Below are 20,705 nucleotides of genomic sequence, written 5' to 3' on the forward strand. Positions count from 1 at the left end.
ACTGAGCCTCATCCCAGCCCTATTTTGTATTTTATCTAGACACAGGGTCTCACTGAGTTGCTTAGTGCCTTGCTTTTGGTGGAGCTGGCTTTGAACTCACAACCCTCCTGCCTCAGCCTCTCAAGCTGCTAGGATTACAGGCATGTGCCACTGTACCTGACTCCTCCCCCTTCGTGACTGTGGCTGCGAGGTTCCTGGCTGACTGGCAATGTCAGTTATTCCCACTGTGGGACTGGGGCTTTGGAGTACCAGAGCACCAAAGCCCGGCTCTCAAACTTAGCTGGGGACGGCACTGTGCACTCTGCCTCACCGCAGGACCTCTGGCAGACACTGGCTCAAGCAGGATAAACACACGCACACATTGGAGTATAACAAGTGAGCTTTTTTTTTTTTTTTTAATAGTTCATAAGCCTTAAAAAGTATCCTCTCCAGATTATAAAAGGTTAGTTAAAACTGTTTAATAGGAACAATCTTGGACAAGCAGAAATAGCTCTGATTTGTAAGATGACAGCAACATATGACTGAGAGAATCCGCAGGGACCGGGCAGTCTGGGCCTCCCTCGGCCTCTCCCCTGCAACGCTGCTGTCTGGTGTGCTGCTCTCCACGGCACAGGCCACTTCAGCTCTCCCCAGGCTTCAACTCTGCTTTAAAAATAGGTTTTCTTCTTCAGTGTAGTGGAAATGCCCCTCGAGCGGTCACCGTGGCCCCTGCTCAGCACAGGTGCAGAACAGCTTTGTTGATCTCTGGGTTTGTCCAGTCATTCCGAATGTCATCCAGGTGGTTATCGAAATCCACGAGCGTCTCGTAGGACCGGCTGTCCAGGAGTGAGGCTGAGATCCTCTGCGCCTCGGGCCAATCCTCACAGTAGTCACTGCGGGTGAGACATGGAGAGGTCAGCCTCTAGCAGGCGCCTCCAACAGCGTCTGGGGAAGACCAGCCCCCCCACCCTCCCCCATGTTGTATAAAGGACAGGAGGGAGTTGGCAGTGTAAACACACAGAGTGGACGCAAAGCACCCTGCACATGAAATGCTGGGAAACCAGAGGCAGGAAGACTGCAGCACCACCCAGGCTCCCCTTGGCTTGGAGGCCTCAGGGGCCCAGCCTCACTCCTCCTGGAGCTGGGGAATGCGGCACCCAAGGGGACGGGCACTCACTGGTGTGGGTCTCTGCACCGCCACCTGTTCTCCTGCTGCTCATACACATGGATCGTGGGTGCCACACAGTCCATCGTAAACCTGGTGTTGTCCACCTGAGCACGAGGTGAAAGACACAGCATGAACAGGGCAGGCGTGAGGACAGACACCACTTCTCCCTCCCTCCTGCCCAGAACTCTGCAGGAATCAGGGCTGCAAACAGCTCACCCCTTCCTCCCCAGGGAGGGAAGTGCTGGCTGTCCTAACAGGAGGGTCCTCACCTCTGCATGGGCACCAGTCACCTGGAAGCACCCAGAACATGGCCTGCTGCCTCCACTCCACTCTGTGTTCTGGACTCATGGGCTGGGTGGGGCCTAGAATCTGCACTTCTAACGGGCTTCCAGGTGGTGGTGGCAGGGGGACCTCACTGTAAGGACCTGAACTGAAAAGACCCTCTCTGGATATCCTTGTGCTGTGTGGGCAGCGGTACCCAAACCACAGTGCAGGGGGAGGGTGCTACAGGAGGTAACGGCAGCCCTGGAGGAGCGGGTGGGAGAGGCACCCAAGGAATGCACAGAGATGCTCCACGGGTGCAGCCCGCCAGCAGAGCCAAGCGGCTTACCATGATGAGAGCAGTGTCACTGAAGCCCTCGGCGATCCTGGAGGCCACCTTCTCCGCAACCTGGTTTGGACTACAGACAAGAGCCAGTGAGTTCTACTCCATTCTAGTCCATGCCATCTGACACTGTTATGTCCATATAAGCATGTCACCACCACTCAGAGCTAACCAGCAATGACAGAAAGGATGATGCAGATGACAGGCTGTTTGCTGGCCCCAGGGAGGTGACCATGGGCACCTTGTCCGAAGCCAGTCCTGCTTCCCTTCTCCTGCAAGCCCTTCTAGGGGGAGCTGGAGGACTGCTTCTGAGCAGGAAGGCTCCCGAGCCTGGTGGAGAGCTTCCTGAGCAGCAGAGGAACCCCCTGCTGGGCACTCCCAGTGGTGCCAGCCCCTCCCTCTGTCCACCACCAGACCGGGCATCTACTGCAATAAGTCACAGAGATCTCATGGCTGCAGGCAACCCAGTCGTCTTAAAATTTGTTTTTAAAATCATAAGCCATTCCACATGTTCCGGAAGACCACGAGCCTGCCAAGTGCTGGCCCTGGCCACCCAACCTTGATAAGTGACGCTGTCTACCTCACATCAACAGAGCTAATTATGGAGTGGCTCCCAGGTATCTTGCTACCTCCAGTTATGCTTCTGCCCCGTCTCAGGAGGGGCTTCGTGCCCACAGCCCACCCACTCTGGCCTTCTCCTGGGGCTGTGTTCATAACCTCTCTCTGCTCATGGCTCCAGCCTCTGAGGACGACGCCAGTTGGTGCTGCTGCCTTCGGGTGCCTACCCCTGTTCCTGATCCTGCCTCCTCTCTCTCCCTGCTGCCCCTTTAGCTCAGGCCATCGCTGTGGCACCAGCTTTCTGACTGTCCCCCAATTTCTAGGCACTTCTTGTCCAGCACATCCTGAAAACATTTCTTGGGTCAACTTTCCTAAAGGGAACTGGTGCGGTGCCCGTTGTGGCCACGCCCCTGCAGACGCTGCTCCCTCACCTGCGCACTCACGGCTGCTGTTCTCAGGGGCAGGCTCAGGCTGCTTCTCCTACAGGGAAGACAGACCCTGGTGTGGAGGGTTGGGAGCTGGGCTGCAGGCTGCCCTACTCACACTGTCCCCATCTGGCCTTCCAGGCCCAGCCCTGCTTATTTAATTCTGATCTCTCCACCCCCATATAGACTGGCCAGACGGGCCTGGGTCAGGTCCCCTCCCTCTTAGGCTCTGAGGCTCTAAGATGTTCCAACATGGGGGCTTGTAGGCAGTTTCTTTTTTGTGTATCTTATTTTCCCTGCACAGTTTCAGCTTGAGTAGGGACTGAGCTATATATGAATCTTAATAACCATAAAAATACACTGTGAGTTCATTTAAAGAAACATGCTATAGGGGCTGAGGGTAGCTCAGGGGTAGAGTGTTTGCCTAGTACATGCAAGGTCATGGGTTCAATCCCCACAGCACCATGAATAAAATAATAAAAAGGAAATACATGATAGTTATAATCCTTTCCTTGTGACTGGGCTAAAACAAGCAGATTAATATCATTTTATAGAAACAATTTCATCTGATTATTCCGCTTTCAATTTGAAGGGATGCAGCAAGTCTACAACTGACAAAGAAAAAATGGGAGCTATGGGCAGGTTTCCAGGGGGCCCACTGTGGTGCGCAGGAACTCAGCACCAGGCCAGTTCCCAGCTCAGTGAGAAGGGGCAGGGAGTGCTGTTCTGCAGCTCGAGGCAAGCGGCAAGCAGCTCTCCACGCCCCTGCTGGCCTGCAGGACCTGCTAAGCTTGTCCCGAGCACTCAGCATGTCATGCCAGCCCTGACTTTTACTGGGAAGGGAGTGAAGAAATATTTGTGAAAAACAAGAACTGCCATTTCAGATGCCCATGACTCAAATCTAAAATTTACACTTTTGATGGCTAGGGATACGGCTCAGTTGGTAGAGTGTTTACTTCGCATGCACAAGGCCCTGGCTCAATTCCCAGCACCCCCCTCCCAAATACACACACACACACACACACACACACACACACACACACACACACACACACATTAGTGAACTGTCGATGTATTTGAAAGGGTTGCCTATTTTGTTTACTTTTTTGGTGTCATATTCTTTTTATTCTCAAGTACTGGTCTACCATGCCCACTCCTCAATGTAAGACCACCATACTGTACCACTCATACCAGTCATTTGTTTTCTACGGGTCTGCCTAAGTCAGCTGCCACAGAAAATGCAGGCACCCTGAGGGCAGAGCCCGCCTAGGTGCCTTCACCAGGAGGCCCAAAGCCAGTGCCACACACAACTGGCAGCTATATTTTAAAACTGAAAGCATTTTCTTGAGCATTCTCTCCAGGCCAGGACAACCTGCAGGGTACTGAACCATTCCCACATGAAATGTTAATTATGCCAGGTACAGTGCAGTGGTGCATGCCTGAAATCCCAGCAAGTTGGGAGGCTGAGGCAGGCGGATCCCAAGTTCAAGGCCAGCCTGGGCCACTTAATGAGACCCTCTCTTAAAAAACTCCCGAAGGCTGGGAGTTTGGCTTAGTGACAGAGTGTCCCTGGGTTCAATTCCCAGTATCGCCAAACACAATAAAATGATATAAAATGTTAATTATTAAGCAAAACACAGGCAATCATGAGATGACAGAATAAACCTTGACATACTGATTTTAGTTTAGGAAGCATTAAAACATCAACCAGTCTTTTAAAAAGTAATCGTAGCACAGGGCAGTGGCCACTGTGAACCGGACACAAGGCTCGACGGGTACGTGTTATCTCACCCTGTCCTCAGAGCTCTACCACAGAGCCCAAGGAGTGGCCTAGGATTTGAATTCAACTCTGCCTCCAAATCTCATGCCCTGAGACGCTGTTAACCGGGTGACATTTCTAGAAAAGAAGCAAGATTTTCAGGTAAAAGTGAGCAGCGTGGAAGAGTGAAGGGACCATGACCCCAGCTCCTGACTTCCAAGTTGCATAGCCTCTGTGAAGCTACTGTCCCAAGCCCCTTCACCTGCACACGATGAGGACCCAAAGGGGCAGCCACACAGGCTTCCTCCTCTGAGCCCAGCAACAGCAGGGGTGGGTGTACTCAGGTCTGGGAGAGACTTGTGGGGTCACTAACCTCTCCAGCACCCTCAGCTAAGGTTCCAGTGCTCCCCGAGGGCGGGCCTGACCAGTGGAGGTGAGCACATGGCTGGGGATGCAAAGCCTCCTAGGTGTGCCGGGAAGGGGCCGGGACTTTGTGAGGCACAGAGAAATCCCAGAGGCCAAATGGCAGAAAACAGTCCTGGCAAGGTGGTTCCAGGCAGAGCTGGAAGTCGGTCAGGACAGCAGCAGGAAGATAAGACAGGACAGGCTGTGAGCCAGACTTCTCCTGCACAAAGGAGAGGACCAGGGAGCCTGGGCATGTAGGCCGCGGCCTCCTCGGGTCAGGGAGGCATCCATGCTACCTGACAATCCCTCTTGCCCACTCTCCTTTCCCGTCTGTGGGAGCAGCCAAAGGAGACACCGTGTGGTCCAGGCGAGCCCCTGGCCAAGGACAGCTCCTAACTAATCACAGAATAAAGTTCAAATGCTTTTAGCACGGGGAACCCTCAGGTTCAGCCCACCCACCTGCATAGCCTGGCACATCCCTCCTTGTGGTGCAAGCTGTCCTGCCCCACTCCTGCCTTGCTCCTACCTGTCTTCATCCTGCAGTCTCCTGGCCAAAAACGCTCTGGCCCTCTGGTCTCCAAGATTGCCCTGAAGCCCCTCCCTGGGGCTTCCTGGGCGATGCCACTACGTGTGAATCCTCCTGGCTCTTGCTGCCATGGTGCTCCTCACTTCCTGGCCCAGGGTCTGCTCCCACACCACAGGACTTTCACACTCAACTAGCCACAGCAGGCAGGACGGGGGTTTCACCTGACCTAGCATGGAGCTGGCCTATGTGGGGTCCACACCTTGTCAATCTTTCCATGAGACAAGGACCAAAATGGACATGGTCCTAAGGGGGTGCTCACTCATGGATGGACAAGCAGACAGAGTCACCAACACAGAGGGAGGATGAAATCACAAAGGAGGTCCCAGAAGGACTGAGGTCCACGAGGGATGCCCTGAAGCAAGAGGAGAGGCACTGGGCTCAGGGAAGAGCAGAGGCTGGGAGAGCTGGCAAGTTCATGTGCCCAGGTGCCTCTGTGTTCTAAGCCACCAGCAGGGGTCTGGTCAGACTCCACATGAGCCCGCATCTTTCTGATCATCCACCTCCCCTGGTGCTGTGCCAGGACCCAGTCCACGGAGGGCCACATGGTTAAGCCTCTCCAGAACTGCTGTGCCTCACAGGTGGGCAAGCTTGGTCGCTAGCTTTCTGAATTACTTCCAGAGTGCTTTTGAGGGCACCCTATGGCAAAAGTGGACCCCGCTCCAGAGGCCTTCAATGCATCCGAGTCTCTGGACTCTGGGTCTGTCAGCTGTATCTGACAAGGCAGGAAATCCCATTGCATACTGTGGGGACACTTTCCAGGCGCCCCTGGCTTCAGCCAAAGGAAGCCTATGGAGGCCATCAGAGAAGAGAGATGTCAGATCTGTGTGTGGCCCAAGCACAAACCTAGCTGGCTGCTGGCCACATCCCTTAGCCAAACGGCATTACCCAGCTCCTTTCTTACAGACCTTGGAGGAGAAGGGACAGTGACACCTCTTGTGGCTAGGTTTGTCAACACATGTTCTATTGTGAGTTCTCCTAGGTACAGCCCACCCCTTTAGAGGCAGCTCAGGTAGGAATGTGTCCCCTGTTTTCTCTCAGGACCCAGGCCCATGCAGACAGTTGACTTCTCAGGTGAGTGAGAACGCTGATGGGGAAATCTCTGGTTAAAAGGAGCTAGGAGACAATTAGGGCAGCAAAGACCACATGTCCATCATAGCACCAGACCCAAGCGCCCAAGCCTAGAGCTGCCTGTTCATCCCTCTCCTGGCTTGGACTTGGGAGGCAGCAGGCTGCAGGCAACAGAAAGCCGGGCCCCTGACTGCTTCCACTGAGCGAATACCTCCAAGCAAAACAAAGACGACAGGACACAGAATCCCAGAGTTAATCTAAATGTTTATGACTTCTGTTGTTTGGAAGCATCTGCACGGCAGCGACTGACCTTCACACACCATCAACACACACGGAGGGTGGGGGGCACAGCTCTGACTGCACACTGGAGCCTGTGCCTCCACAGCAGGCTCCTGCCAGCACTGCCTGGCCAGCCTGCTGGGGTTGTACCACATACCTGGCGTCCTTCACTCGTTCATTAGCTTGATAATAACCAGCAATCACGTAGCTATTATCTTTGCACCATGAATCAATCTGAAAGAGGAGCACAAATTGGGAAGATGAATGACTTTCACTTAAATGTAGAATCTCAATAACCACAGGAGACCCTCCCTTAAGTGCTGGGACAAGACATGACATAATCCTGGCACCCTTCTCCCCAGAAGAAAGGCCACGACGGTGAGATGGAAAAACCAAGTCTCAAGCTGGCCTGGTGGTGCCGTGAGCTCTTAGGAGGCTGAGCAGAAGGCTCCCATGCTTGAGGTCAGCCAGGACAACTTAGCAAGACCATGTCTCAAACACAAACAAAAACCAAATCACAGAGGCCAGGGGGACAGAAGGAAGAGGGCCTCCGACAGTGCGCTGTGCTGGCTAGAGGGCCACTGGGCTTGCTGGAGGGAGACCCCTTGTTGACAGGCCCTGGGTGGTTGCAGCACCGTGGGGAGCTACTCACCTTCTCTTATGATACACAGTAGTGGGCATTCTGGGGCAAGCACAGGCCTTGCCATCACCTAAACAGCCCTTCATAGCGGAGGGAACTAAAGCTCAGAGGCCCAGGACCCAGATCCCAGCACTCAGCCACACGGAGAGATGCCTTGCACTGGGCATGGGGCACATGGGCAGGCAGCGGGCACAAGCACACACACCAAGTCCTGGCAGTGTGCTCTTACAAATGGAAGCCTGGAAGACTTTGAAGTTTCTGTTCTGTTTTTTTTTCCCTGTTGTTGTTATTGTTTTTGGTACCAGGGATTGAACCCAGGGGCGCTTAACCACTGGGCCACATCCCCAGCCCTATTTTATATTTTATTTAGAGACAGGGTCTTGCTGAGTTGCTTAGGGCCTCGCCAAGTTGAGGCTGGCTTTGAATTCGTGATCCCCCTGCCTCAGCCTCCCAGCTGCTGAGAGGACAGGTGTGAGCCACTGTGGCCCGCCTCTGTTCTTTTTTTTTTTTTTTTTTTGGTCTCTTGGGTATTAGGGATTGAACTCAGGGGCTCTAGTCTACTTAGCCACATGCCCAGCCCTATTTTGTACTTTATTTAGAGACCGGGTCTCACTGAGTTGTTTAGCACCTCGCTTTTGCTGAGGTTGGCTTTGAACTCACGCTCCTCCTGCCTCAGCTTCTCGAGCCACTGGGATGACAGGCGTGTGCCCCATACCCTGCTCTGCTCTGTTCTAATACATGGCTCTTCTCTTGTCAGATTCAGCCTCAGGTCTAATGCCATTATTAAAAACTACAAAAGGTCATCTGGCTTTGCCATAATGGCACTTTAAATATATTGTGATAAATGCTATTTTTGTTCTGCAGATGAGGAAATAAGATGGATACCTCTCTCTTTTTTTTTTTTTTTAAGAGAATTAACTGGTTAAAAATATGTGTCTGTATAAACGTGACCCTAATGCCATTTCCTCAATTCTGGGTCCCTACCCAGTCTGCCTCATGACCAAAAGCAGACACTATATGACAGATCTGGTCTACGGGCCCCTGGCTCGAACAAGGACGAGAACACTTCTGGTCTCCTATGAGCTCACAGATTACCATATTGGGTCAAAACCAGGGCTCCCTGAACCGACTGGACATTCTGGTCATCCACCCAGAAGACCAGGGTAATGTGCCCAGAATATTTAGAATGGCTCCACCACCGAGACAGTGCTGCAAATCACTCCTAACTAAGCACATCTGTCTCTGTTGCCTCTTAAGGGAATAGGTTCTAGAAACTCTCTTGCTGCTTAGAACAATTTCTTCTATTTTTTCCCTCAAACTTATCTCAATGTAGCATCAAGGGCCTCACTCTAAATTTGGGATTTGGCCGTGTTCCCTGAACTCAAACCTGCACAATGAGCTGGCCCTTTGGCGGAGTGCACCAGGCTGTTTTCAATCAAAGCTGGCCTCTGGAGTATGTCCTCACTGGAGGTGACCCTTGCCTCTGCCCACCTCTCCAGGGCAGGCTGTCCTTATTTCCAGGTCAGTTGGTTACCCTTTATTTCCCTACTGCCCTGGAGCAAAGTACCCAAACCTAGTGGCTTAGAACAGCACACATTTTTTATCTTACAGGTCAGAAGTCTGGAACAGGTGAGCAGGCCTGGGGACCCTGTTTTTGGCAGGTGCCCACACTCCTGGGCTCATGGCCACACCAGTGCCTTCTGCCTCCACCTTCATTTGACCTCCTGCTCTCCCCTTGTAAGGGCCCTTGTGGGCTTCCGTGGAGAATCCAGGATAATCTCTCTACCCGGTGGCCCTTTCCTTAATCCTGCCTGTGAAGTCCTGTTAGCCATGTGAGGCCTGGAGATTAGAATGTGGGCCTCTTTTGGAGGGGGGTCTTATTCCGCCGACCACAGCTGAGCTACATTCACTCTAAGGGTGTGAAAAATGCCTTTGCTGATGACAACATCCCGAGGACCCCCGGCAGCAGTCTTTAATGCACAGTCCCTTTCCTCGGATGAGGCAAAGGCTCCAGACTTGCCCCCTTACCCCGCCCCTCACAAATACATATCACCCTGTATGGCCTCAGAACAGAGACAGGGCTGACACAGACGAGGGCTCCTGCAACAAATACAGCACACACCCCAGCCTACATTCTCCCTGCAGAACGCAAATTCCTATGTGAAATACCCCAACAAAAGTCCATCCAAATTCTAGCAGAAAAACAATGTCATGACCTGGAACATCTAGAGCTCTTGAAGTCAGGTCACAATGGCTCTGGCTTGGCTTCGAGAACTTTTCAATGACCCAAACAATAACCTAGTCAACGACTTAGATGCTGATGACTGAGATAGAAAATGGGCTAAGCCATCAGAGATCACAGAAGTAGGGTAAGTTTTAAGGATAGGGGAAGTGTTAGCTGGGCATGGTGGCCCAGGCCTGAAATCCCAGCAACTTAGGCAGCCAAGGCAGGAGGATTATAAGTTTGAAGCTAGTCTCAGTAACTTAATGAGACAGTCCCAAAATACAAATTCAAAGGGTCGGGGCTGGGGCTGTGGCTAAGTGATGAAGTGCTTGCCTGGCATGTGTGAGGCACAAGGTTTGATCCTTAGCACCACATAAAATAAAGAAAACAAAGGTACTGTGTCCATCTACAACTAAAAAGCAGGGGTGGTGGGTGCGCTGGGGATACAGCTGAGTGGTTAAGCACCCCGGGCTCAATCCCCAGTACCAAAAAAGGGAACCGTTTTCCCTGGTAGCCTAGAATGTGGACTAGACATCAGGTGAGTGGCTTGCAATGAGGGAGCTGGTGTGAGGAGCGAGCTGGACAGGTGGAGGTGGGGCAGGCCAGCCTGGGGTGACCCTGGAACCGAAGGGCTCATCCAGGAAGAGCTGGGGTGGGTGTAAGTGGCAGCCTACATGAGGGAACTTGTTCCTTCCCACATGGTGCAAGACAAGGTGTAACTGTTTGCTCCATCTCTGCTCCCAATGACTGTGCTTCTCCCTTCCTGGCCTTGATGTAGGATACCTCATGCCTCTGTCATGCATCTTATGAAAACTTAAAATGAAAATACAAGTTCAGAGCAAATTTAAAGTTCTGTGAAACTTGTCAGTTTAGTAAAACTGATCCTGAATACAGTGCCAATCACTCGGGTACTTCACTTCTCAAAGGGAAAGGACACTTGCACCTTGGCATGCGCCTGCTCTAGACCAACCCCTTCATTAGACCCTGCACAGAGAAAATGTTCTCTCTGCAAGCTTGCTCATGCTTTGCACATGAGTAACTCTAATCTTCTGAGCTCTGTCACCTGTGCCAGGTAACTATACAGTAACTATCGAATAGAAAAGCCAGGTCCTGGCAAGACAGCCACTCTGGGGGCACCATATCCACCAAGTGGAGGTAACTGTGAGGCCCTCCTGTGTGTAGGACAGCAGGCCCTGGCGCTCAGGAGTAGCGGGGCTGTGGGTCTTAAATTCGAGAGCACCTCAAGGCCACCCATCTATTTTGGGGATGAAAAGGACCTCCATCTAAAAGAAAAGAGCTGAGGATTGAACCCAGGGCCTCGCATGTGCTAGGAGGTAAATGGGATGGGGAGGAAGGGCGAAGTACTGAAAAGGGGACTTGGAGCAGCCAGCACACAAATCCTGGAGCTGCACAGGGAGTGGAGAGCTGGACAACAGCAGCTGAGCACAGCAGCACAGAGCAGGAGCACGGGGAAGCAGCAGAAGAGTTCTGGCCTCAGCCCTTGGCAACAGTGAGAAACCACAGAGAGCTGCCCCAGAGGCAGAAATGAAAGTGAGGGGAACGGATAGAGAGCTTAGAGAAACAGCAGGTTGATGTGAGTTTTCCTACTCACATTTTATCGGTTTTTGCCATTAGAAATAATTCTTTCACTACCTACGTCAAAGAGCCATAAGGATAAATAACAGGCACAAGTACTTAAAAAAATAAAAACCAGGATTTTTTAAAAATGGAAAATTATAATGAAAAGCCTTTCAAAGGAATCTAATGTTGCCCTCTGATGGACTGCATTTCGTCAGTCTTACCCACTTATCAAAAATAATTCCACGTGGATCAGGAAAGAGCTGCATGGATGAAAAGTTCAAGGCCGGCCTGGGCAGCTTAGTAAGATTCCACCTCAAAGGGAAAAAGGGGGCTGGGGATGTCACTCAATGGTAGGGCACTTGCCAGGCATGCACAAGGCCCTGGGTTCCATTCCCAGTACTGGAAGGAAGGCAGGAAAGGAAAAAACAAAACAAAGAGAAGAAAGAGCCATGAGATTATGGCTGTGTTCATAAAACAGTTGCACCGATTTAGCTGCTTTAATCCAAAATTCGTCTCCTATAGCAAATACGCTGATAAACCATAGCTCCAAAACCTGACACTCTTCATGGCTTTTAGGCTATATGGTCACTTGGTCAAAAAGTAAATAATATAAATTTAAATGGCTTAATTTTAACATAAAAATTTTGAATGGGGTGAAACTGGGTTTTCCTCCATGACTCCTGAGAAGCACCTCATCTGTACTGGACCGGCATCTTTTTCATATCTGTCAACTGCTGAAGCTATGCCCCAAAGTTTTGGAGAACATAAGAAAAATCAGCATAAACAACCACTATTCAGAGGACAAAACCTGCGGTCTCTGACTGAGAGGAGGTCACTGCAGGAAGTCTAACTTGGACATGATGCTGCCAGAGAGGAAACTCTCACAATGAAAGGAGCACCTGGACTGGCAGTCTGCAGCCAGAGAGCGACAGGCTGGGAAGTAGGATCAAAGGGGCCCTGCAGGCGATATCTATACATGCATGCGACACAAGTGGCTGGGCTTGAGAGTCGAGGCCCTCTTTGAGCAGCTTCTTCCCCAGCTAAGTGGCTTGGGAGGCAGCCCTGCTCCTTGGGGAAGGTTTCAGTGAAGGTGACTCAAATGGTTGTTTACGTTACTATGCTCAGTTCTCTCAGGTACTGAATCCGCACACCAGAACGGGAATGTAACCTTTTTTTAAAAAATATTTATTTGTTTTTTAGTTGTAGCTGAACACAATATCTTTATTTTATTTATTTATATGTGGTGCTGAGGATTGAACCCAGGGCCTCGCATGTGCTAGGTGAGGGCGCTGGGCCACAAGCCCAGCCCCGTGCTGAAGAATTCCTAATTGTCACTGGACATCCCCCGTGAAGTTCCAGTTCTTAAGACAGGACTTTCCTCTGACCTTCTGGGTCCTCCTCTGCCCACCCCACAAAAGTGAGGCCAGGCTTCTCACAGCATAAGACCTCACGGCCTCAGGCACTGTGAGGCTCCTGGCTCACAAAGACCATCTGCTGCCCAGAGCTCCAGGCCCATTTTACCGGACAGTACAAGGGTAATTTGACATGTGAGCATGTCAAATTCAACGAGTGCCACCAGTCATCCAACAGACCAATGATCACATTGGTCCTTCTGCCCCAAATCCACTCCCTTCCCTGCCTGGGTCTGCCAGGCCTGGTCCACTATTGCTTGTCCCTGTCTCAGGGCTGCCTGACTGTCCTGACTCCGCTGACTTCTCTCTCGAATCTCTCCCTTTATTTAGTTCTACCTGGGGCATTTCTTCTTTGGTGTAGTACTTGTCAGTTTGTACTAAGCGAATACTGCCCTGACCGGCAGCCATATGCCTCCCCAGCACAGGCCTGGTACAAAGTAGAGCCGCAAAACACATTTGTGTTGGACTGCATAACCCTACACATGACCGCTATTGCTGAAGCTGAAACCTTGCAAGTTGAAGCATCTCAAGATCCAATCAGCCTGCAATTACCTCGATAACAGAACAATTAAGACAGCTGGTTAGAAAGGTCTAGATTAACACATGCACTTGTGTTCTCCAGAGATGTTTTAAGTACCCATAACACATTTCTTCAGGAACCGAAATGGCTGAGTTTATAAATATCCTCAACTTTTCCATCTCCTGCTCAGAAATGATAGGAAGAAATGATGACTCAGTTTCACAGCCTCAAAGCTGTGCCCAGTAACCTTAGGATGATGGCGTGGAAGGCACCTCATGCTTGCCAGGAATTTGCTTTGGTGTCATAATTAGGTAAACTAAGAAAGGGACCCATTTTACTTGCATAGGTAAGGACTCCTATCTACACCTTCTCGAACTTTTCCTCGGGCGTCAATTCACTGGCCTGTGTTGGCATCAGAGTTCACGGTACAGGAAAAGCAGCACCTCGGCTGGGTGGGCGGGTTGAGGCTAGAGTTCACTTCCCCTGCGAGTTCCCACAACTCGACGGGACGTGTAGACGTTCTCCCCTCGGTTCATCCCGGTACCCGAAAGCTGCGACCTGAGGCCAGCCGGGGCGAGCTTCCGGCACCGCGGCCCTGGTGCCCACCCGACCAGCTCCGCACGCAGAGACCCAGAGCCCGGCGCCGGGGCTGCCTGTGCCCCTGCTTCACGCCACAAAACCCCTTTAGCTTTAAACCCTCGGGGGCATTCTAGGCAAGTCGCCGCCACCACGGGCACTCGTCCTCCTGGCCCAGGGCGCAGGCACCCACCGGGGGGGGCAAGGCCCGAGGTGCCAGCGCCGCCCTCTGCTCGCGGCGCCGGGGCGCCCACCTGCCAGGGCGCCGGCGACACCCGACGGGCCCGCGGAGCGCCGGGGGACTCGCGGCCTTCCCGCGCTTACCAGGGTGAGGGCCACCTCCAGCATGGGCGCCAGGGCCAGCGTGCCGTGGAAGAGGGGGATGCAGTCCACGAAGAGGGTGTGGGGGGCGCCCGGGCCGCCCAGCGGCAGGTGCTCCTTGCGCGGCTTCTGCTTCTCGGCCACCAGCAGCCCGTTGACGGCGCAGTGCGGGTACTTGGCGCCGTGCAGCAGCATCTTGCAGTAGGCCTGGGTGGTCAGCTTCACCCCGGGCATGCTGAGCCCGGCGGCCCCGCGGGCCCGGACCGCGGCCGGCCGCGCGGCCCTCCGCCGACAGGCAGGACGAGGCGGCGGCGACCCCCGGCGCGGACGCGGGATGGCGGCCCCACAGGCCGGCCGCTTCCGCCCCTCACCGGCCGCCGCCCCGACGCGGCTCGCCCTCCTCGCGGGCCCGCCGGAAAGCGGCCTCGCCTGCGCCTGCCGGAAAGCAGCGCCGCGAACGTCGCGACGATCGCGGCGCTGCTGCCTTCGCGCAGCCGGGCGCGGGCGCGGCTTCTCTGTTCCCGTGGTGCCCCGCGGTGTGGCTCGCTCTTCCGGCCAGGGCCTCGGTCTTCCGGTCACGGGCAGCCGGGGCGCAGAGGGCGGTCGCGGCGGTCGCGGCGGCGCAGGTGAGTGTGGGGCGGCCGGCGCTGGGCCGCGAGCCGGGTGGCTCGTGGGGTCGTGGGTCCGAGGGCCTGCGCGCCTCGGCCGGCAGCCGGCGCCCGCGTGGGACGGCGGGCAGACTGGGGCGCGGTGACATTGAGGCCTGTCCGCGGGGCTGTGGGCTCGGGGTCCCTCCGGCGGCGGCCTCGGTGCGGGCCCGGAGCGCCCGGCCGGGCCGCACCCGCCTCTCCGCCGCCTGGCGCGCGGGCCTTGGGCTCTGACCTTGGGGCGCCCGCTGCGAGGCGCGGGCCGCGGGGAGGAGGGCCCGCTGCCCTGCGGCCTCGGCCGCTTCCTTCTCCACGTCCGCGCGACCCCGGGTGACGCGGTGGCCTCCGGCGCTGCCCTCCCCGCCGGGCTCCGCGAGCGGCGGGCTGGGTCCTGACGTCACGCCGGTTTCTTTGCCCTGGGGCGACATTTTCAAGGGCTCCGCGAGCCTTCTGGTCGCCCTGCAGGACGAGCGCAGGTGCAGCGTGGATGCGACGGAGCCGTGTAGGTGGGCCCGAGTCCAGGGCCCCGGGAGCGGGTCATCGAGGTCGTCCGTGGTCCGCAGGGCTGGAAGCGGGCCAGGGCCACGTTTGGCGTCTCTGCCCGCTGCGATCCGTGCACCGGGAGGTTTTTCGGGACTGCTCGATTGCGGGCCTGAGCCATTCCCTGTGAGCGCTACCTTTCCCCCAGAGACCGAGCTTGCCTTGGTAGCACAGCACATGACTGTCTTGCAGCATTTCCAGTTATTTTTAATTTTTTTCTTCTCATATTTTAAGAAGCCTGATTTTCTATTAATTTCCCAGAACAAGTATATGTTATGGCACTTGGGTTTATCATGGAGCTCTGTAAAAATGTACTACCAAAAATACTTCATGTTACTTTGTGAATTAGGATCATTTTACAGAGAATGGATCATTATGTTGGATAGAGGCAAAAAAAAAAAAAAAATGAATTGGATTCACTTCCAAAGTGCCCTGGAGCAAAAAGATGGCTTATCCCTAATGTGTGAATGTTCTCACTCATAGAGAAGGTATATGTTTTTTTTTTTCTTCCAGAATGTTGGCTACCAGGGTCTTTAGCCTAATCGGCAAGCGAGCCATTTCCACCTCTGTGTGTGCACGAGCACATGGTAAGTCTGACTTTCCTTTAAAATGGGCTGAGCCCATTATTTTGCTCCTGCTGTGTACCAGGCCCTGTGCTGGGGTTTCAGGGATGCTTATGATCTTGGTCTTGGAGTTGCTGGACTGCAGGGGGATATGGATACTTCAGCAGGGATTATATTGAGGTCTATTTATGAATCATGTTAAATATTAGTGGGGGGTCCTTGCTTATGTTGTTATTTCCCCATTTTCCTTTCTGGTTTTTCAGGTTCCAGTTCTACCCCTTTCAAAAGGTCTCACTACATCTGACTTTAGTGACCCCCCTACCCCGACTTCTGTTTACACAGTAGAGGCACTGGAAGCAAAAGAGCTTGGATGTCCACCTGAGCTGGGTTGGAATCCTATTTCTATCGTGACTAGCTACTTAAGTTTAAATTTAAGAATCTCACCTGAAATATATAGAGAGGTTAGTTCTGTGCCTGGCATATAACCAGTTGTCGCTCACAGCTGGAGTGGAGGGAGCTCAGCTCCTCCAGATCTCCTGCAGAGACCCATCCTGGTTGAGGACAGGAACACAGAAATTCTTTAGAATGTGGAATCCTTTTGCTTTTCTATCCGTTTTTTTAAAAAAAGAATGGTGTTTCAGCCTTTGCTTTCCTCTTTCATTTACTGGGGAATCAGGCCCAAGGCTCTGAAGAGCCCAGGAGATTGTCAGTTGGCTGTTCTTGTTTTAAAATATGCTGTTTTATGGCTAGTGTGCTCCAAGGCTATGAGACTTTATGTCTTTATAACAGCTTTATGAGTTGTAGTTCACTGACATATTCATCCAGTTAAACTGGTCTTTAGACCGTTCACTGATAGGTGCCATTGTTTCTGCTGTTGAATCTAGAACATTCTCATCGGTCCAGTTTGTATCTCTTCAATAACTCTTAACAGCTAGAGACTTTGGTTGGGGGCGTGCTGAACTTGGTAAGCTTTCTAGTCTGCTTGTTTTAATTGGGAACTAGTTCTGGCCATTTTCACTCCAGATCCTTTTGGGGTGGGGGCAAGTGCATTTATGTAAGTGTGCCGGTGGTCTGCTGGCTTGGGATCAACACCTGGAGGAGCTGCACTGTTGCTCAAGGCTCAGTGTCTTATTGCACGACTGTGTGACTTGGGAGCCTCTAACCATGTGGCTGAGTTGGTGGAGGGAGAGCATTTTTTTCAGGGCTCTGTCTCTCCAGACCAGTTTGGGACATACATTGATCTTGCAGCAGAACAGAACTGGAGAAGCGCTGTCAGAGGGGATTCTGAAGTGAAAACAGCTTCTTCTTCTGTTCTGCGCTGTGCCTGCAACACACAGTACAGGCGCATTTTAAGCAGAGTGAGGGGTCTGCAGACCGATCTCTCCTCCTCCCACTTGCGATAGCTAGGTTTTACCCAGCCAGAAGTTTTTGCCTATTTAGTTGCACACATGTGATTCATGTGTATACATGATTTACATTTTTCAAAAGGAAAACAAAACAGCACCAGCCTTTCTGTGACCCACTGAGTGCTTGATTCCTGTGCCTGTGGTTCTAGGACCGCTTCATTCACTTAGTGCCATGGCCTGTCTCCTGCACAGGAGCATTCCTGTCATGTAGTTTACACAATTTGTATTGTTTGTCCCCACTTCTAGAATGAGGTCTTTGATTGGCTCACTGGCAATCCCATACATCTAGAGCCACACTTAGCAGGCAGTAGGTGCTTGGTAAGTTGGTGAAGAATGAACAGGAGACTCTGATACCCTTTCTAAAGGGTTGGCGCAACTTCTGAGCCAGTCCTCAGTTGGGCACAGTGATCCCCATAATGCTGCTGCCATGGCCCCTTTTCCTGTGCCTAGGTTTCTGAACTTGGAACGCTTGTTCTTCTGCCTTTCATGTTGCCTTTGTTCTTATCAGTTTGAATCCCTTGCAGTAGGGCTGTCCTGGATCCATTCTCCCATCCAGGCAGGGAACCCTGTCCAGCTCTTGTGATAACCGCTACAGGAAGTGGTGCCAGGGTCCATTAGCGGTTGAATGAAGTGGTGCCAGGGTTCATGCTGTGTATCATGCTTCCACTTCACCACCGGCCACCGTTCTCATCCAGATGTCCACCCCATGTGCTTCCAGGGAGCGTGGTGAAGAGCGATGACTTTGCTCTGCCCAGTTATGTTGACCGGCGTGACTACCCCTTGCCTGACGTGGCCCATGTCAGGCAGCTGTCCGCCAGCCAGAAGGCCCTGAAGGAGAAGGAGAAGGCCTCCTGGAGCAACCTGACCAGGGACGAGAAAGTTGAGTGTGGGTATCAAAGGGCAGGCTGGCACACCCAGCAGCACCGGGCAGCGCGTGGCGTGGATTGCTTATTGAGCACTGCTGGGTGCTCGCTGACTGTCCTGGGGCCCCAGCTCCCTGGGGAGGGCTGGAGGGGGTAGCTGCAGCTTCAGAGTAGACATGGTGGGTAAGACTTAGCTTAACTGTAAATTGTGGCAAGAAGACCCCTACAAGCCTCTGTTCCTTATGAAAGGGGCCTGGAAAGAATGTGACAGAGCAGACCCTCACATGGATCCAAAGGAAACGTCATCCCTTCGTCCCTCCTCCCCTCAGGTGCTGTTGTGAGGGCGTGTGTGCACACGCAGGGGTGTTAGGGCCAAGGCTGCGCCATCATCTTCGGCTCCTTGTTTCCTCCCTTGGCTGTGCCATGGGGAGGGGGTGAGCCTGTGGAGGAGGGATGTGGCCACTTCAGGCTCTTTATGCCTGCAAATGGCTCTTCCTTCTGTCCCAGTGTATCGTATTCAGTTCAACGAGAGCTTTGCTGAGATGAACAGGGGCACCAACGAGTGGAAGACTGTGGTGGGCGCAGCCATGTTCTTCATCGGCTTCACCGCCCTCATTCTGATCTGGGAGAAGCGCTACGGTGAGTACAGTGTTGCGCCCAGGGCAGCCCCCACCCGCAGTGCCCAGGAGTGTGCTGGCAGGACCTGCACACTGCCTTGGAGCCAGAGGTGGGCACTTCCGTTCCAGGGTCTATCCCAGGGTGGTGTTGGGGGTCTGGGGACATTGAAGTGGTAGGAGGTTGGTTTGAAGCTGGAGTCACCCTTCATAGTTGCACGTCCTGTGTGAGCGAGTACTTGCTGCTTTGAGCAGCATGCCACCACCTCTCAGTGGCAGCTCGATGGCTCACCAGCCAGGTGTCCGGAGGTGCCTGGCAGGCGCTGGTCCTGGCAGCTGCCTGGGTCGTGGTGCTGCACCTCAGCTGTAGCCCGGGCCTCAGGCCCCCTCCCGCAGGCTCCATGGGGGCCCACTCTAAGGCAGCTTCTGCCTTTTGAGTGTGCATTCCTGTGCTTCAGGTTTGAGTGGGGATGTGGTTAATGGCACACCAGCCTTGTCTGGTCTTCCCGGTGCCATCGGCCCCGAGTGCCTTGTGCTAGCCTGGGGTCCTTGCTGCCCATGCCTGTGGAGATGTGCTCCAGTTTAATGATCTTACTGCTGACCTTTTGTAAACAGGAATGATTTTAAAAACATCAGGCCTTGTCAGTGCCCAGAAGCACAACCTTTGGGTGAGAGTAGAGTGGAGTGGAGAGTGGCTTTGTGCTAGTGGCCTGAAAGGGGACCTAACCACTGTGAGGCACTGGGTGGGCAGCCTGTGAGGACAGTCGTCCTCATACAGTGGTTTTGAACCGCAGTGTACGGCCCCATCCCGCACACCTTTGATGAAGAGTGGGTGGCCATGCAGACCAAGAGGATGCTGGATATGAAGGTCAGCCCCATCCAGGGCTTCTCCGCCAAGTGGGACTATGACAAGAATGAGTGGAAGAAGTGAGAGCCCGCTGCTCACATGCTGGTCATTTCAAGTTCCTCTGCATCTTTACTGGAAACCCATTACGTCCAACAGAACCAGTGCTAATAAATGACGAGTTACGTGGAATCCGTGTGGTTTCTTGGATGGTAACTGAATGAAAGTGTACTTAAAACTCTAGGTTCTCTCAGGCATCCGGAGTAATGTATTGTGGGTGTAAAGTAAATGGCACAAAGCTTGTATCTTAAATTGTACAAGGGGATGTTAGATAAAAACTAAGAGTAGAGTCTATGATGTGGGGCTTTTTAAAACTTTCTTGTTTTTGAGACAGTCTTGTTAAGTTGCCCAGGCTGGTCTTGAACTTGTGGTCCTCCTATCTCAGCCTCCTGATTTGCTGGGATTATAGTTGTACACCACTGTGCCCTGTAATGTTGAGGGTTTTTTTGGTGGGGGGAGGGTACTGGGATTGAACTTGGGGCACTTGACCACTGAGCCCCATCCCCAGCCCTGTTTTGTGTTTTATTTAGAGACAGGGTCTCACTGAGTTGCTTAGTGCCTCACTTTTGCTGAGGCTGGCTTTGAACTCAGGATCCTCCTGTCTCAGCCTCCTGAGCCACTGGGATTACAGGCGTGTGCCACTCCTCGTTTTGAGTTTTGACAGATTTTCAGTAAAATCTCATTCATTAGCCAGACCAACAGAAATTCCAGTGAGAGACTTTTTTTTTTTAATATTGTTTTAGTTGTAGGGGGACACAATACCTTTGTTTTCTATGTGATGCTGAGGATCGAACCCAGGACATCACATGTACTAGGTGAGCACTTTGTCATGGAGTCACAATCCCAGCTCCCATGAGACACTTTCTGGGACTGTCTCTTGAAACTGTCCCATTGGCTGGACGGTGAGTGACTGCCTTATGCACAGGCAGGCCAGATCATGAGCTCCCGACGTAGGTCCAGGTAATGGATTGGTGGCCTTGGCTGGCTTACCGCTGCTCAATTTCAACCTCTCTACTTTCACCTTAAAAGGCAGCAGTAGGGGTGGGGTTGCTCCCTGGTGAGT

General features: G+C 52.9%; 2 protein-coding genes across 4 annotated transcripts; one reads left to right on the forward strand and one right to left on the reverse strand.

Moving 5' to 3' along the window:
- Positions 1 to 443: 443 nt before the first annotated feature.
- Positions 444 to 14,609, reverse strand: Emc8 (ER membrane protein complex subunit 8). Of its 2 annotated transcripts, XM_005335447.4 has the most exons (5): positions 14,109 to 14,556; positions 6,989 to 7,065; positions 1,758 to 1,827; positions 1,157 to 1,251; positions 444 to 872 (listed from the first exon to the last, which is right to left on the reverse strand). In XM_005335447.4, the coding sequence occupies exons 1-5, from the start codon at positions 14,337 to 14,339 to the stop codon at positions 713 to 715; spliced, it is 633 nt and encodes a 210-aa protein (XP_005335504.1). In that variant the 5' UTR covers positions 14,340 to 14,556; the 3' UTR covers positions 444 to 712. The 2 variants fall into 2 exon arrangements, with proteins under 2 accessions (XP_005335504.1, XP_077888908.1); XM_078032782.1 differs by lacking the exon at positions 1,157 to 1,251 and having other exon boundaries at positions 659 to 872; positions 14,109 to 14,609.
- Cox4i1 (cytochrome c oxidase subunit 4I1) lies at positions 14,576 to 19,774 on the forward strand. Of its 2 annotated transcripts, none has more exons than XM_078032783.1 (5): positions 14,576 to 14,731; positions 15,806 to 15,879; positions 17,980 to 18,147; positions 18,632 to 18,763; positions 19,533 to 19,774. In XM_078032783.1, the coding sequence occupies exons 2-5, from the start codon at positions 15,807 to 15,809 to the stop codon at positions 19,667 to 19,669; spliced, it is 510 nt and encodes a 169-aa protein (XP_077888909.1). In that variant the 5' UTR covers positions 14,576 to 14,731; position 15,806; the 3' UTR covers positions 19,670 to 19,774. The 2 variants fall into 2 exon arrangements, with proteins under 2 accessions (XP_077888909.1, XP_005335502.1); XM_005335445.5 differs by lacking the exon at positions 14,576 to 14,731 and adding an exon at positions 15,232 to 15,254.
- Positions 19,775 to 20,705: the final 931 nt, after the last annotated feature.

This window comes from Ictidomys tridecemlineatus, chromosome 15, assembly GCF_052094955.1.
Source record: "Ictidomys tridecemlineatus isolate mIctTri1 chromosome 15, mIctTri1.hap1, whole genome shotgun sequence".
In the NCBI taxonomy this organism is placed as follows: Eukaryota; Metazoa; Chordata; class Mammalia; order Rodentia; family Sciuridae; genus Ictidomys; species Ictidomys tridecemlineatus.